Genomic DNA, 15,723 nt, shown 5'->3' with positions numbered 1-15,723 from the left:
ATTTGTCAAGGACAAGAAGGACTCAAGTTGGAAAGCCACTACCTTCTCAGTTACCTTGACAAGAAAGGGTAAATTAAAAATATGTCAATAATTCCCCCAAAGTAGAAGAATCCAGATAACTGCCTTTGATTATTGGAGCCGATATTCTTTTTGCAAATCCTCCATGTAGAAGATTGGCATTCGTTATAAGACCTTTGGTAGACCCAATGTATATTCTACTTTTCCTTGAGCGGTTAGTCAATTTTTGAGTACCTGTAACATTTCTGTATCAATAATATTGACTATACTAATCTGAAATTCTATAGAAGGAGCTTATCCACTATATAGGCACCATATCTTAAAAATTATAGAGGGTACCAGTTAAAGGCATATATAGGCCTATGGGGAAGCCATTCCTAAAGCAGCATTCTATGCTATGCTATGTGATTCTTATATTCCGCTAAGTTCAAAAGAAATTCGAAGTGAATTACAAACAATAAGTCCTTCTTCAGGAGAATTTACAATTGCATATCTAATATATTGAAACTAAAAAAGAAAAAAAAATCTTTCTTATCAAATGCATATCTAAAACATAAATTACAGTTGCATATCTAGTACATTGACACTAAAAAGTATCTTTCTCATCAAATACACTGAAACTAAAAAACATCTTTCTCCTCAAACTAAAAAGACTTTAATGCTTTCCTGAAGGAATAATATTGTTATTTTCCAAATTTCTAAAGGCAGTCTGTTCCAAAGCCTAACTCCCTGATGTGAAAAAGAACACTCTAGCATGGATTTCTTCCGAACACTCTTAAAGGGTGGATAGTTTAATTTCAAACAGCGTTCTGTTCTGAGGAAAAAGATGATGGGAGATCCAAATAATCAGTCTACCAAATCCAACACTGTACAGCATTTTGTACATCATACATGTTTGCTTAAACTTCAAACTTGAAGATACAGGAAGCCACTGTAGCTCCTTCAACAGTGGGGATGCTCTTTCATTCTTTCCCAGGCTGTAAATCAATCTTGCTGCTGTATTATGCAGAAATTGAAGTTTTTGTAACAGTTTTTTTGTAAGACCCCCAAATAGTGAGTTACAATAATCTAACTATGCTATCAGGATTGCCTGTGCCACTGTTCTAATGTTATCCAGGTGTAATTTAGATCAAATTGCTCTCAGCTGCCGTAATTAGAAAAAATATTTGTTAGATAAAGCCTTCACATATAATTCAAAACTTAAGCCTGAATCAATTATGATTCCCAACACTTTTGAGTGGTCCTCAATCATTAGCTTCTCACTCGTACCCAATTGCAAACACTTAGCTGTGAGCTTCTTATAATCACCAAACCAAACAGTCTTTAGCCTATTCAGTTTCAGACAATTAGCTTTAGCCCAGTTATCAGTTTTGATGACGTTCTCCTTCAAGAAAGTCATAGGGGCTCATTTTCAAAGCACTTAGACTTACAAAGTTCCATAGTAACACATGTAACTTTGTAAGTCCAAGTACTTTGAAAATATGCCTCATAGTATCTTCACACTTTTCTCGAGCTTCACACAGAAGAAAAATATCATCAGCATATGAGTAGACCAGTACTCCCAAAGTGGACAGCACAGTTCCCATCGTTCTTAAATAGATGTTGAATAAAGAAGGTGATATCGGTGACCCTTGAGGAACTCTGCAATCTGCATTCCATTGCAAGGATACTTTAGAATCCTCTGTTACAGTATATATTCTCCTCTGTAAAAAAATCACTAAACCATTTTAAAACAGTACCACTCCTCCAGTCTGACTAAACCTATTCAACAGTTGATCATGGTTCACTGCATAAAAGATAGCTGATATATTGAATTGTAGCAAAATCATTTGCTTTCCCTTACTAAGAGCCAGTCTGATATCAGTCACCATTGCCAGCAGCAAAGTTTGAGTACTATGTACTGGTCTGAAACTGCGTTGTGAAATAATGAAGAACGTCAAATTTGCTCGAGTAGTCACGTAATTGAGTATTCACAACAGATTCAATAAGTTTAGCAAACCATGGTATGCTTGCCACTGGTCTATAATTTTCAGGCTTAGACAAATCAGCTCCCATTGATTTGGGAATAAGAGTCAGCACAATATATATGTCAAATCAAGGGGGTAACTCCCAGGACTCAGAATAGAATTATCAAACATTGTCAACCAGACCACTATTTCAGTGGGTGCTGTCTTAAGTAAATAGGAAGGATAAACATCTAAGTAAGTATCTTTCTTAGGCAGCCTTTTCAGGTAGATATTAATAGTATTTGTATCAACTTCCAGAAATTCATTCCATAGCACATTTCCTTTCACAGAGTTATCTCCTCTCTCTCCTCCTGTTACTCCCACTGTTGGCAGTTCTGTCTGATTTCAACAAGACTTTGCCTAATAATATCTATTTTGGTGCGGAAATAATTTGCTAACTCATCTTCTGTAGGTTGTATTTCTTGTGAAAACATTTGCACCTTATCAATTGTTATCAATGAGTTGAAAATTTGGAAAAGCTGTTTTGATGAATTTTCTGAATCAGCTATCATTTTTCCATAATATTCCCTTTTTGACACAACAGAATTTTTATATATTTTAATCTCTTCTTTCCACTGTCTATAAATACCAGAACCCTTAGTTTTACTCCAGGATTTCTCTCCCCTCCTACAGCCCCTCTTAAGATTTGCCAACTCTGGTGTTGTTATGATGGCTGCAATACTGTGGTAGTGTGCCTTAACAGAGCACGGTGGCCCGAAGGGAAGTGCCGCACTCGGTCAGGCAGCCGGACAACCCCTGGCTTCACCTGGGGAGCGACCACCGTTCCCCAGGAGTTGAGTCCCCAGGTGCAGATGGCCACCAGGACTTCTGGAACAAGCGGGGGTCGCACAGCCACCGGCCGTGGCAGACAGCGAAGCTGGGAACAGGCCGGTCCAATCCAAGACTCAGGGCAGGCAGCAGAACAGAGAAGGGTCAGGTCCAATCCAAGGGTCTGGGCAGGCAGCAGAACAGAGAATGGTCAGGTCCAATCCAAGGGTCTGGGCTGGCAGCAGAACAGAGAATGGTAAGGTCCAATCCAAGGGTCTGGGCAGGCAGCGGAACAGAGAATGGTCAGGTCCAATCCAAGGGTCTGGGCAGGCAGCAGAACAAAGAATAGTCAGGTCCGGTCCAATAGTCAGGGTAAACAGCAAAGTAGACAGCAGAACGCTCTAACTCAAGCACCAAACCTCTATAACGATAGAAGCCGAAGCAAAGAGTGAAGGCGACTGTGGTTCTTAAATAGTCCCCTCGTCAGCAGTAATCACAATCAGCTGGGAGAACGATCCTGGATTGGCTGGCTGTTAGGAGGAGGTGGAGCAGAGCGAGGAGTGGCCAATCCCATACCAAAAGAAGAGGTGAAGGACTGAGCCGGAAGGAAGCCCCACCTCTACAAACGCCAACAGTCCGTGTGGCCGGCCTACAGGCCACATCGGAATGGCCGGCCACAAGGCTGCAGCTGACCAGGCTGACGCCAATAGCCAACATGGCCGGCCACCACTACCGGAAAGCGTCCGTGTGGCTGGCCCACAGGGGCGAGTCGGTATGGCCGGTCACGAGATTCGACATGGCCGGCCACGAGACCGAAGCAAACATGGCCGATCCTGACCACCCACTAGGCCGGCCATCGCTACCGAGATGGCGTCTGGCGGCAAACCGCCCGTGCGGACCACACCGCAGGTGAGGAACGTAACAGGTGTATACCATTGATTCTGTTGTAAGCAACCATTCCGTTTTTTCAGAGGTGCTAATTCATCTAAAGATAAAGACTGCATAATATTCCAAGCCTGTAGCTGTTGTTCTGGTTGTTGTATCTCTGATTTTAGTTCTCCCTCCACTTTCTGCCAAAAGAGTTCTGCATCAAATTTTCCCTGGCCAAGACATGCATTAATCTTAGAACTGGACTGAAAGCTCTTAAATGCTCTTAGAAAAAAATTCATAACAGTATCTGTGGTTTGAGTTTACAAGGAGACAGCTAACAATTACAATTCTAGGCTTAAGTTAAACACCTGTTAGTTTTGCACCTAATTTAACTTTCCTTGTTCTGAGGCCCCGTTCGGTTTAGAAGCACCATGGTAAGCAAAGTGTATTCTGTTCACATATACCATGTTCCGTTCAGGCCTTTTGCACAGTGTCCAATGGAATCTCTTACGCTTGCATTTGTTAAATAATTCATTGGCTGCTCCTATTACACATGCAGGCAAATACATGTCCGCTCCTGTATGTATTTTAGAAAAGGCTCCATAGAAGCAGATCCTTTTCTAAAATAATACTGGAATTGTTCATATCTCAGTTCTGATTTCTCTGTTCTATCTAAATTGGGGCTTCATATGTATATTCCCAGTCTTGCACGGGAATATACATGCATTTTTAAAAATTACCTTGTTGGTCTCTGCACTTCCTTGAAGGCCCATGTAAATTATAGTAATATTTTTGTTTTTGCCAGGGCTTTAGAAGAATGACTAATGGGGCCATTTGTGCTTAGCTCTCTGGTAATTTAAATGACCTTTCAAATGTAAAATAATGCTTTTAGGAGCTTAGCTTCTTGATTGGCTACTCGTACATGTATAATTTTCAGGAATACAGCGCTCCCACATATAAGTGAAAATCGGCACTTATATATACTGTGCAAGTGCTGCTGCTTGCACATAGCAGAGGAGAAACACAGAAGGTGAAAGTCTAAACCTCACGAGCAAGTGAACAACACAATAAGAGAGAGGCAAAAATGACTAAGATTCCAAGATCACAGTATATAGAACCTTTAATATAGTCAGCAATTTCAACACATGAAGGACCCAACACAGCCATGGTTCAGCATGTGAGCCAGCTTCAGGGGTCAAGGAACCTGATAAAAATAGAATAAGTAACAATAAATGAACTATAATGAGAGAAATAGTCAGTACGTTTAAAAAATGGCACCCATTAAAAAGACTAACAGTATGATATAGTACATTAAAAAACATGAATAAATAATAAGTAATACTGAGATGAATGCTAATTAGTGCTTTAGCTAAAACATGAAACCTATATGTTTAAAAAATAATAATAATACATAAGGTAACATTCAAGTAATGCAAATATATAAAATGGTAATGCTAAACGACCAATTACTGTATATGGGCAAATGTCAATAAAACTACTCTAAAATAAGAACAATAGGTAGAATATGAAATTTAAAAATTAGCAGTTAAAACAGTGATTTGATAGATATTCCAACTAAACAGTGTGACTGAAACATGTACAGAGTTAAAAGTTAATTAATTATAAAACAAACACATTCAGATCAATTTAATGATAGAAATGAATGGCAATAAGTGTTCAAATTGATAAATAAATAAAACTGAGGATAATGTCCATGAATAAATAGATATCTATGGCATATGTTGGTGCAATATGGTCCTGTACAATATATGAAGATACATTTAATAAACTGAGAAAAGATAAGGTAATGCATAAGCTGTGCAAACCTACCAAGTGGCATGTATGGGTACTGTTCAAAAAACGTGTGACTAATGACAAAAGTACAAACAGCAAAAAAAAGTTATACCGTGCTGTTGAGACAACGAAAGTGCGCAAGTGAAAACTGTAAATCTATTATATCAATACTACACATACTGTTAACGATTCTTCAAATACCCATTGTTGTGTAGTAAAACATAAAGGGGTCCTTTTACTAAGGTGCTCCGAAAAATGTCCTGCACTGGTGTAGACACGTGTATCGGATTCATTCAGGTCCATTTTTTGGCCGAAAATGGACATGTGGCAAAATTAAAATTGGCGTGCATCCATTTTGTGCCTGAGACCTTACCACCACCCATTAACCTAGCGGTAAGGTCTCAGGTGTTAACAGGGTGGTAATGGTCTATGTGCGTACAATACTGATTACCTCCCAGTTAGCGCCAGCATGCTTAGTGGACACACGTAAAAAATGAAATTACCTCCCAGGCCACGTAGCCAGGTAGTAGCTCAAATTTTACACGCATAGGATGCGCGTACATGCCTAAATGGCTTAGTAAAAGGGTCCCAAAGTGAATGACCAGAGATCTGAATCAGTGAGGCTAACAAAATGAGTTAATCCTGACCCCTGAAGCAGGCTCACATGTCGAAACACAGCCGATTCGGGTCATAAGTACATAAGTATTACCATTCTGGGACAGACTGAAGGTCCATCAAGCCCAGCATCCTGTTTCCAACAGTGGCCAGGTCACAAGTACCTGGCAAGATCCCAAAAAAGTACAATACATTTTATGCTGCTTATCTTAGAAACAAGCAGTGGATTTTCCCCAAGTCCATTTTAATAATGGACTATGGACTTTTCCTTTAGGAAGTCATCCAAACCTTTTTAAAACCCCGCTAAGCTAACTGCTTTTACTGCATTCTGTGGCAACGAATTCCAGAGTTTAATTACACATTGAGTGAAGAAAACGTTTCTCCAATTCGTTTTAAATTTACTACTTTTGTAGCTTCATTGTGTGCCCCCTAGTCCTAGTATTTTTGGAAAGAGTAAACATCGATTCACGTCTACTCGTTCTACTCCACTCATTTTTTTAGACCTATATCATATCTCCCATCAGCCGTCTTTTCTTCAAGTGAAGAGCCCTAGCCGCTTCAGCCTTTCCTCATAGGGAAGTCATCCCCATCCCCTTTATCATTTTCATTGCCCTTCTCTGTACCTTTTATAGTTTGAGTGGAGGAGTGGCCTAGTGGTTAGGGTGGTGGACTTTGGTCCTGAGGAACTGAGTTCAATTCCCAGCACAGGCAGCTCCTTGTGACTCTGGGCAAGTCACTTAACCCTCCATTACCTGCCACGAGTGGGAAAGCGCAGGGTACAAATGTAATAAAAAATAAATAAATTTCACTGTATCTTTTTTGAGATGCAGCAACCAGAATTGAACACAATATTCGAGGTGCGGTCACACCATGTAGCGATACAAAGACATTATAATGTCCTCATTTCTGTTTTCCATTCCTTTCCTAATAATACCTAACATTCTACTTGCTTTCTTAGCCACAGCAGCACACTGAGCAGAAGGTTTCAACGTATCATCGACGATGACACCTAGAGCCCTTTCTTGGTCAGTGACTCCTAACGTGGAACCTTGCATGATGTAGCTATAATTCGGATTCTTCTTTCCCACATGCATCACTTTGCATTTGCTCACATTAAACGTCATCTGCCATTTAGACACCCAGTCTCGTAAGGTCCTCTTGTAATTTTTTTTTGTTACATTTTTACCCCGCACTTTCCCACTCATGGCAGGCTCAATGCAGCTTACATGGGGCAATAGAGGGTTAGGTGACTTGCCCAGAGTCACAAGGAGCTGCCTGTGCTTGAAGTGGGAATTGAACTCAGTTCCTCAGGACCAAAGTCCACCACCCTAACCACTAGGCCACTCCTCCAATCCACTCCACTCTTGCGATGTAACAACTTTGAATAAGTTTGCGTCGTCAGCAAATTACCTCACTTGTTACTTCCATCTCTACATCATTTATAAATATGTTAAAAAGCAGCAGTCCCAGCACAGACCCCTGGGGAACCCCACTATCTACCTTCCTCCATTGAGAATACTGACCGTTTAACCCTACTCTCTGTTTTCTATCTTTTAACCAGTTTTTAAGCCACAGTGGGACACTACCTCCTATCCCATGACTTTCCAGTTTTCTCTGGAGTTTTTCATGAGGTACTTTGTCAAACTCCTTTTGAAAATCCAGATGCACAATATTGACCGAATCACCTTTATCCACACGTTTGTTCATCCCTTCAAAGAATTGTAATAGATTGGTGAAGCAAGATTTCCATTCACTAACTCCATGTTGGCTTTGTCTAATTAATCCATGCTTTTGAATATGCTCTTTAATTTTGTTCTTTATAATAGTCTCTACCATTTTGCCCGGCATCGACTTCAGGCTCACCGGTCTATAATTTCCCTGATCTCCTCTGGAACCTTTTTAAAAAATCGGTGTTACATTGGCCACCCTCCAATTTTCCGGTACCATGCTCGATTTTAAAGATAAATTACATATTACTAACAATAGTTCTGCAAGTTCAGTTTTCAATTTATCAGTACTCTAGGAAGAATACCATCTGGTCCAGGAGATTTGCTACTCTTCAGTTTGTCAAATTGCTCCATTACATCCTCCAGGTTTATAGAGATTTCATTCAGTTTCTCCGACTCAGCTTTGAATGCCATTTCTGGCACCGGTATCTCTCCCAAATCTTCCTCGGTGAAGACCGAAGCAAAGAATTCATTTAATCTCTCCGCTATGGCTTTGTCTTCCCTGATTGCCCCTGTTTACCCCTCGGCCATCTAGCGTTCCAACTGATTCTTTTGCCGGATTCTTGCTTTTAATATACCCAAAAAAACATTTTCACTATGTGTTTTTTTTTCTCTAACGCAATCTTTTTTTCAATGTCCCTCTTTGCCTTCTTTATCAGCGCTTTGCATTTGACTTGCCATTCCTTATGCTTTTTCTTATTATTTTCAGTCGGTTCCTTCTTCCATTTTCTGAAGGATTTTCTTTTAGCTCTAATAGCTTTCTTCACCTCACTTTTTAACCATGCCGGCTGTCATTTGGTCTTCCTTCCTCCTTTTTTAACACACGGAATATATTTGGCCTGGGCTTCCAGGATGGTGTTTTTGAACAGCATCTATGCCAGATGTAAATTTTTGACCTTCATAGCTGCTCCTCTAAGTTTGTTTATTTTTACCGCTCTTCTCATTTTATCATAGTCTCCTTTTTGAAAGTTAAACGCTAATGTATTGGATTTGCTGTGTGTACTTTCTCCAAAGCGGATATCAAATCTGATCATATTATGATCACTGTTATCAAGCGGCCCCTGCACCATTACCTCCTGCACCAGATCATGTGCTCCACTAAGGACTAGGTCTAGAATTTTTCCTTCTCTTGTTGACTTCTGTACCAGCTGCTCCTTAAATCAGGCCTTGATTTCGTCAAGGAATTTCACCTCCCTAGTATGCCCTGATGTAACATTTACCCAGTCAATATCAGGGTAATTGAAATCACCCATTATTATCGTGCTGCCAGTTTGTTAGCCTCCTTAATTTCTGATAACATTTCTACATCTGTCTGTTTGTCCTGGCCAGGTGGACAGTAGTACACTCCTGTCACTATCCTTTTCCCCTTTACAAATGGAGTTTCAATCCATAGGGATTACAAGATGTGTTTTGTTTATGCAGAAGTTGTAGTCTATTTGATTCAAGGCCCTCCTTAACATACAATGCTACCCCTCCACCAATTCCATCCACCTTATCACTATGATATAATTTGTACCCCGGTATGACAGTGTCCCACTGGTTATCCTCCTTCCACCAGGTCTTAGAGATGCCTATTGTATCTAATTTTTCATTTAGTGCAATATATTCTAACTCTCTTGTCTTATTTCTTAGCCTTCTGGCATTCTCATATAGACATTTCAAACTATGTTTGTTGATCCTATTTACCTCTTATTCAGCTGTTGACAGTTTTAATTTTCAATCTTTTGCCTGATTTTTATTTAAGGACACCTGATCTACTATGGTGTCTTTTGCAACCTCGCTATCGGGATACCCTATCTTCCCTGTTTTGGCAATATCTTTGAAAGATACCCTGTTCCGAACCATGCATTTTTGAATGACTGTCGGACTTCCCCCATGTTCTAGTTTAAAAACTGCTCTATCTCCTTTTTAAATGTCGATGCCAGCAGCCTGGTCCCACCCTGTTTAAGGTGGAGCCCATCATTCTGGAATAGGCTCCCCCTTCTCCAGAATGTTGCCTAGCTCCTTACAAATTTAAAACCCTCCTCCCTGCACCATCGCCTCATCCACGCATTGAGACTCCAGAGCTGTGCCTATCTCTTGGGCCCTGCTTGTGGAATGGGTAGCACTTTAGAAAATGCTACTCTAGAGGTTCTGGATTTGAGCTTTCTACCTAAGAGCCTAGATTTTGCTTCCAGAACCTCTCTCCCACATTTTCCTATGTCATTAATACCCACATGTACCGAGACATCCAGCTGCTCCCCAGCACTATCTAAAATCCTATCTAGGTGACACGTAAGGTCCGCCACCTTCGCACCAGGCAGCAAGGTCCACCAGCCACCCAGCTATCTACATGCCTAATAATCGAATCACTATCATGGTCCTTGATGTGTTGAAATTGCTGACTATATTAAAGGTCCTATACACTGTGATCTTGGAATCTTCACCTTTCTTACTACTTAACATTTCTAAAGCGCTGCTAGGGTTACGCAGAGCTGTACAGTTTAATAAAGAAGGCCTCACTCTTTATTTATTTATGTGTTATTTGCACAAAGAAGCCAGTGAGCAGTGCTGCTCTTTTTGTAAATGTTAAAGAATTCTTGCTCCCACTTCACATACAAGAAAGAACATCTGTATTTCCAGCGGCCCTATTCCTATTTTACAGAAGGCTCAACATTCACTGGCCATTTGTAAAATGAGCTGAGTGATGTGGTACACGTGTTAGTCCACTTTTAAAGGTAATAAATAGAAATAAAACAAAACAGAGACAATAAGATGATACCTTTTTATTGGACTTAATTGGACTTAATTTACACAGACGTCACATGAAAAATGCCAGTGCCAACCAGGATGTCACCTCTGTGGGACAGCACTTTACAACACCAGAACACTGTTTCAATGATTTTTCTGCTGAGAATACTAAAAAGAAACTTTAAGACAATCCAGAAACATAAGACCTTTGAAGTCAGAATGATTAAATATTTTGATACTCACCAGACAGGACTTAACAAAGATCTGGGTTTTCTAGCCCATTATAAACCATAACATTCTACTGCTTTGTCACATCTACCATGCATCTCTCACTGTCTCTCATCCACCCAGCTCCATTATTTCACACCTTACCCACCTCACCTTACCCACCTCACCCTCTGAAGACTATCATGGGAATGCTTTGGTGTTTCATTTATATATATATATTTTTTATTTGTTACATTTGTACCCCGTGCTTTCCCACTCATGGCAGGCTCAATGTGGCTTACATGGGGCAATGGAGGGTTAAGTGACTTGCCCAGAGTCACAAGGAGCTGCCTGTGCCAGGAATTGAACTCAGTTCCTCAGGACCAAAGTCCACCACCCTAACCACTAGGCCACTCCACTCCTCTGTTATTTATCAACATTTGCTTATTTCTGATCTGAAGAAGAAGGGTTACCTTTGAAAGCTAATCAAAAAATATATCAAGTTAGTCCAATAGAAAAGGTATCATCTTATTTTGTTTTCTATGTTTTATTTTATTTCTATTTATTACCTTTAAAATAAGCTGGACATTATGAATATCCTGACTTGGATGTTCTATTTTCAAACTAGACACCCCTTGTAAAATGGGGCTTTGAATATTTTTATTATTAATAAACTATTATACATTCACTTTCTTTATATATCTATTCACAGGTAGCAAGCATTCTTATATCTTTACCAGAAGATAGGAGCAGGGTGGCTGTTGGCATCCCTGCACCAAATCTAACTGTAAGTAGTGCCAAAACCTAAAAACTCTCCTGGGTGCAAGCATCTATCAGACCTTTCTGTAAAGTATATTGTATCCTCTTCTCAAAGTTTTCCTCAAGCTTTCACTAATTTTTGCTGTGTGTCTGAACTGAAAAACAAAGCTTTCATTGAGCTTCTCCAAGGAAGTGAATGGTTTTCAATTTGAGCTTCTGTTGGTGGATCTTAATTTTAAATTCCAGCAGGCCTTCCCTGTGGAATAAGTACTTAATGTGGACATTTGTCAGAAACAGAAAGCGATTAACAAGGTTTTATAACTATTTTATCTTTCTATTTGCAAAGACAAGGCCAGAATTAGGGTAGGGCAACAGGGCACTCAGAGCATGCCCCGAGCTGCCCCTCTTGTTCAGCTGGGAGAGGTGCAAACAGAGCAATTGCCACAAGGCCAAAGCTGAAGAAGCCACAACCTGCTGGCAGGCTTTCCTGCCCCATTTCTCATTTCTGTCCTGGGTCCCCAATATGTCGAATAGCAACCCTGCACCTGCTCCTGTTTAAAGTGGAAGTGTTCTCAGAGTTAGGGGAGGTTGATAATGTGATCCTTGTGTGCTAGTTCTAGTCCTGTGCAAAAGAGAATTCCTGGTCCCTAACATAAGTGTAACCCAAAAAATTACTTCCTAGCATATCAAGATGCCTGACAACAGAGAGGACAATTTTCAAATAAATGTAACCAGATAAGTTGCTATTTTGGTTAAAAATTATTCCCCTCAGGCCTGCTAAAACTATGTTTGAGCTTTCCCAACAAGCATTTTAGCGAGAGTAAAAGAAATTTTGGGAGTAAACAACATGCATGCATTTGGAATTTCAGGTTTGTGTGTATTGTTTCACCCTTGTATCACTGTCTTGCTAAATAGCAGGGGCTAATTTTGTATCCATATACTTCACAGGCAGTTTTGAAAAAGAAAGCTCCTGGGTAATTTCCTTTTGTAAATTAGGGACGAAATCTGGGGGTATAAAAGTACCCATCTGTTTCATGCAGACAGCTATATGGCACAATGGATGGGAGGCGGGGGGGGGGGGGGGGCTAGAAACTGGATTCAGTTGCCACTATAGCTGTTTGTGACACTGGGCAAGTCAGTTAACCTTCTATTGCCTCAGGTACAAAAACTTAAAATTGTGAGCCTAGTAGGGACAGAAAACGTACCTGCTACATGTAATATGTAAATAACTTTGGTTGTGTCACCACAAAGACAATATATCAAAAATCTAATAAACATTAACAGGAGCAGTTGAATGAACTTAACAGTAAATACAGTAAATAATTACATTAATATATAGATATAAAAACTGGAAAATTTAATCCTCTGTAACCCCCAATTCATAGGCGGTCGGTGGCCCAACTGTTTGGGGAGGCTAAAGGGGGTGGGGTTAGGGGTGGGGCCAGGAGAGGAGCTTAAATCCATAATTGTCTGATAACACACAGAAAAAATAAATAAATAAAAATAAAAGTCATAATTAATACCTTTTATTAAATTTAGATATTAGATATGCATCATATGTCAAAGAATAAAGTGGTTGCTCAAAGCATATTCTAACCACAATCGCTCAACTGCAAAACACTATGCACAACTTTGTGCAAAAACACACTCAGAACCTTACTGTACCATAAATATTACACTGGGCAGAACCTAATACACCAATATACCACCCATATGGAAAATGCAGACCATCAACAATATGAAACAAGGGATCATATCATCACAATTCTCATGTAGAGCCACAAAACCCCCTAATTCATGTTTAATGTGGGGTAGAATACCATAAATAAGTAAATAAATATAAACTTTTAATGTTGAGCACCTGATTCTCAAAGTGGACATATTCCAAACACTATAATGAAAATAAAATGATCTTTTTTACCTTTGTTGTCTGGTGACTTTTTCTGATCATGCTGGCCCAGTATCCGATTCTGCTGCTATCTGTCCTCAGTGCAGGTCAGGAAGTCATCCTCGTTAAATATCTACCTGGCAACCAATGACACCTCCAGCCACCCCCACCCCCCCTGCTCTCCCAGCAGTAAGATAAACACATTAAACCATAAACCAATTTCTACAACTGGTTACACAAGGCTAGAGGGCTTTCACTGCAGCTCCTTGCTGTGAGGATGGAGGTAAATCAACAATTTAAACCCCTCAGGGGAGGCTTAGCCTCTCCAAGCCTCTTATACCGGGCGCCTGTGCCCCAGTTCTACCTGTTCCTAAGCTTATCCCATGCCTTTTTAAATTCTGGAACAATCCTCAACACCTCCACCGGGAGGCCATTCCACGCCTCCACCACCCTTTCTGTGAAATAATAGCTCCTTAGGTTACTCCTAAGCCTATTCCCTCTTAACTTTGTCATATGCCCCCTCATTCCAGAGCTCTCCTTCATTTGGAAAAGGCTATCTTCCTGTACATAAATGTCTTGAGATATTTAAACATTTCTATCATGTCTCATCTCTCCCAGCGTATACATGTTGAGGTTCATAAGCCTATCCCTATAATTTTTGCATTCAAGACCGCTTACTAATTTCGTAGCCGCCCTCTGGACCGACTCCATCCTGTTTGTATCTTTCCGTAGGTGCAGTCTCCAGAACTGCACTCAGTATTCCAAATGGGGCCTCACCAGAGACTTATACAACGGCACTATCACCTCCTTTTTCCTGCTGGTCTTGCCTCTCTTTATGCACCCAAGCATCCTTCTGGCTTTGGCCGTCGCTTTTTCTACCTGTTTGAAAGCTTTAAGGCCATCAGACACAATCACCCACAAGTCCCGCTCTTCCATCGCACACTGAAGCACTTCACCCCCTATACTGTACCATTCCCTCGGATTTTTGCGACCCAAGTACATGACCCTGCATTTTTTTGGGATTAAACCTTAGTTGCCAAATATCGGTCCATTACTCTAGCTTCGCTAGGTCCTTCCTCATGTCATTCCCACCCTCCAGGGTGTCCACCCTGTTGCAGAGTTTAGTATCATCCACAAAGAGGCAAACCTTACCAGACAGCCCTTCCACAATATCGCTCACAAAGACATTAAAAAGAGTCAGCCCTAGGACCGATCCCTGCGGTACTCCATTTCATGTCTATATTTTATTTGTGTCCTGTATATGTTTTATGATGCATAATTATTTTTTTCATTTTAAAGTTTCTGAAGTTTTTCTGAACATTTCTACATATTTTATGTATATTTATTAATGTAATTGATTATTATAATTACACTAAAGTTGCCCACCACGCCTGTGCCATGTTCAAAATTATCCTCTGAGTAACTGTTTTTGAAGGCTGCTCTATTCTCAGCAACTATCACAAATAAGAAAAATGGCAATAATTGATCCTAAGAATACAAATTCTCAAGGGTACTACTTGAACCTGAAGTCTTGTTAACTAAAAGGGGAAAAGATCAGAAAAAAAATACAAATCAAGGTCAGGTATACACATAAAGTAGCACATATGAGTTTATCTTGTTGGGCAGACTGGATGGACTGTGCAGGTCTTTCTCTGTCGTCATCTACTATGTTACTATGTAAGATCTTGGAACATCAACAATTGCTGTTTCCAGCTTGCAACATATCAGCTGCTTTTATTAGTTGATTTCTTTGTCACAGATCTTTAAAAAAAATCCTTAAAATTGTTTTTAACGTGTTATTTTTTTTACTACATTTTCTTTTACTAAAATGTCCATATAAGCAACTGGAAGAAAACTTGATTTGCTTTCTTCCTTACAGTCTATGTTGACTGCCCAGCCCCAGCCTCCAATATAGACTATAAGGACGAAAGCAAATCAAGTTTTCTTCCAGTTGCTAGAAAATATATTTTTATTTTCTAGCGCCGGGGAGTTGAGGCTCTTAACTGAAAGAGACCTGTAACTTCACTCTTAGAATAATTGGTGCACAAATTTCCATGTGTGAAATTGCATGCTGTTCTGAAACGTGTACGTAACTAAACTGTCTAACGGGCTGATTAATGCTAATAATTCATTGCTAACAATTATTGTCATTAATTGGCAACAATTTGGATTTTTCTATTCTTGAAAGATCCACATGCAAATCTTATAGCATGAAACTTGAAAGGGGACGTGACCATGGAAGGGGCATGGGCGGATCAGGGCATTCACTAAAGAAAGATACGTGCAGTATTATAAAATTTGCAGTATCTGCCCCTGACTGACTTGCCAAGATTTACACCAG

The 15,723-nt window shown here is 40.1% G+C and overlaps 1 protein-coding gene across 1 annotated transcript in view; it reads left to right on the top strand.

The window, feature by feature from the left end:
• LOC115480665 (catenin delta-2-like) overlaps positions 1–15,723 on the top strand; it is a 115,992-nt gene that overhangs the window by 96,273 nt on the left and 3,996 nt on the right. Inside the window, exon 6 of the mRNA XM_030219533.1 lies at positions 11,448–11,522. Within this exon, the coding sequence (XP_030075393.1) occupies positions 11,448–11,522 (75 nt within the window). The remainder of the gene's footprint in view (positions 1–11,447; positions 11,523–15,723) is intronic.

This window comes from Microcaecilia unicolor, chromosome 1 (genome assembly GCF_901765095.1).
Source record: "Microcaecilia unicolor chromosome 1, aMicUni1.1, whole genome shotgun sequence".
Lineage (NCBI taxonomy): Eukaryota > Metazoa > Chordata > Amphibia > Gymnophiona > Siphonopidae > Microcaecilia > Microcaecilia unicolor.
Note: the sequence above shows the minus strand (reverse complement) of the source record. Positions and strands in the feature narration are given on the sequence as shown.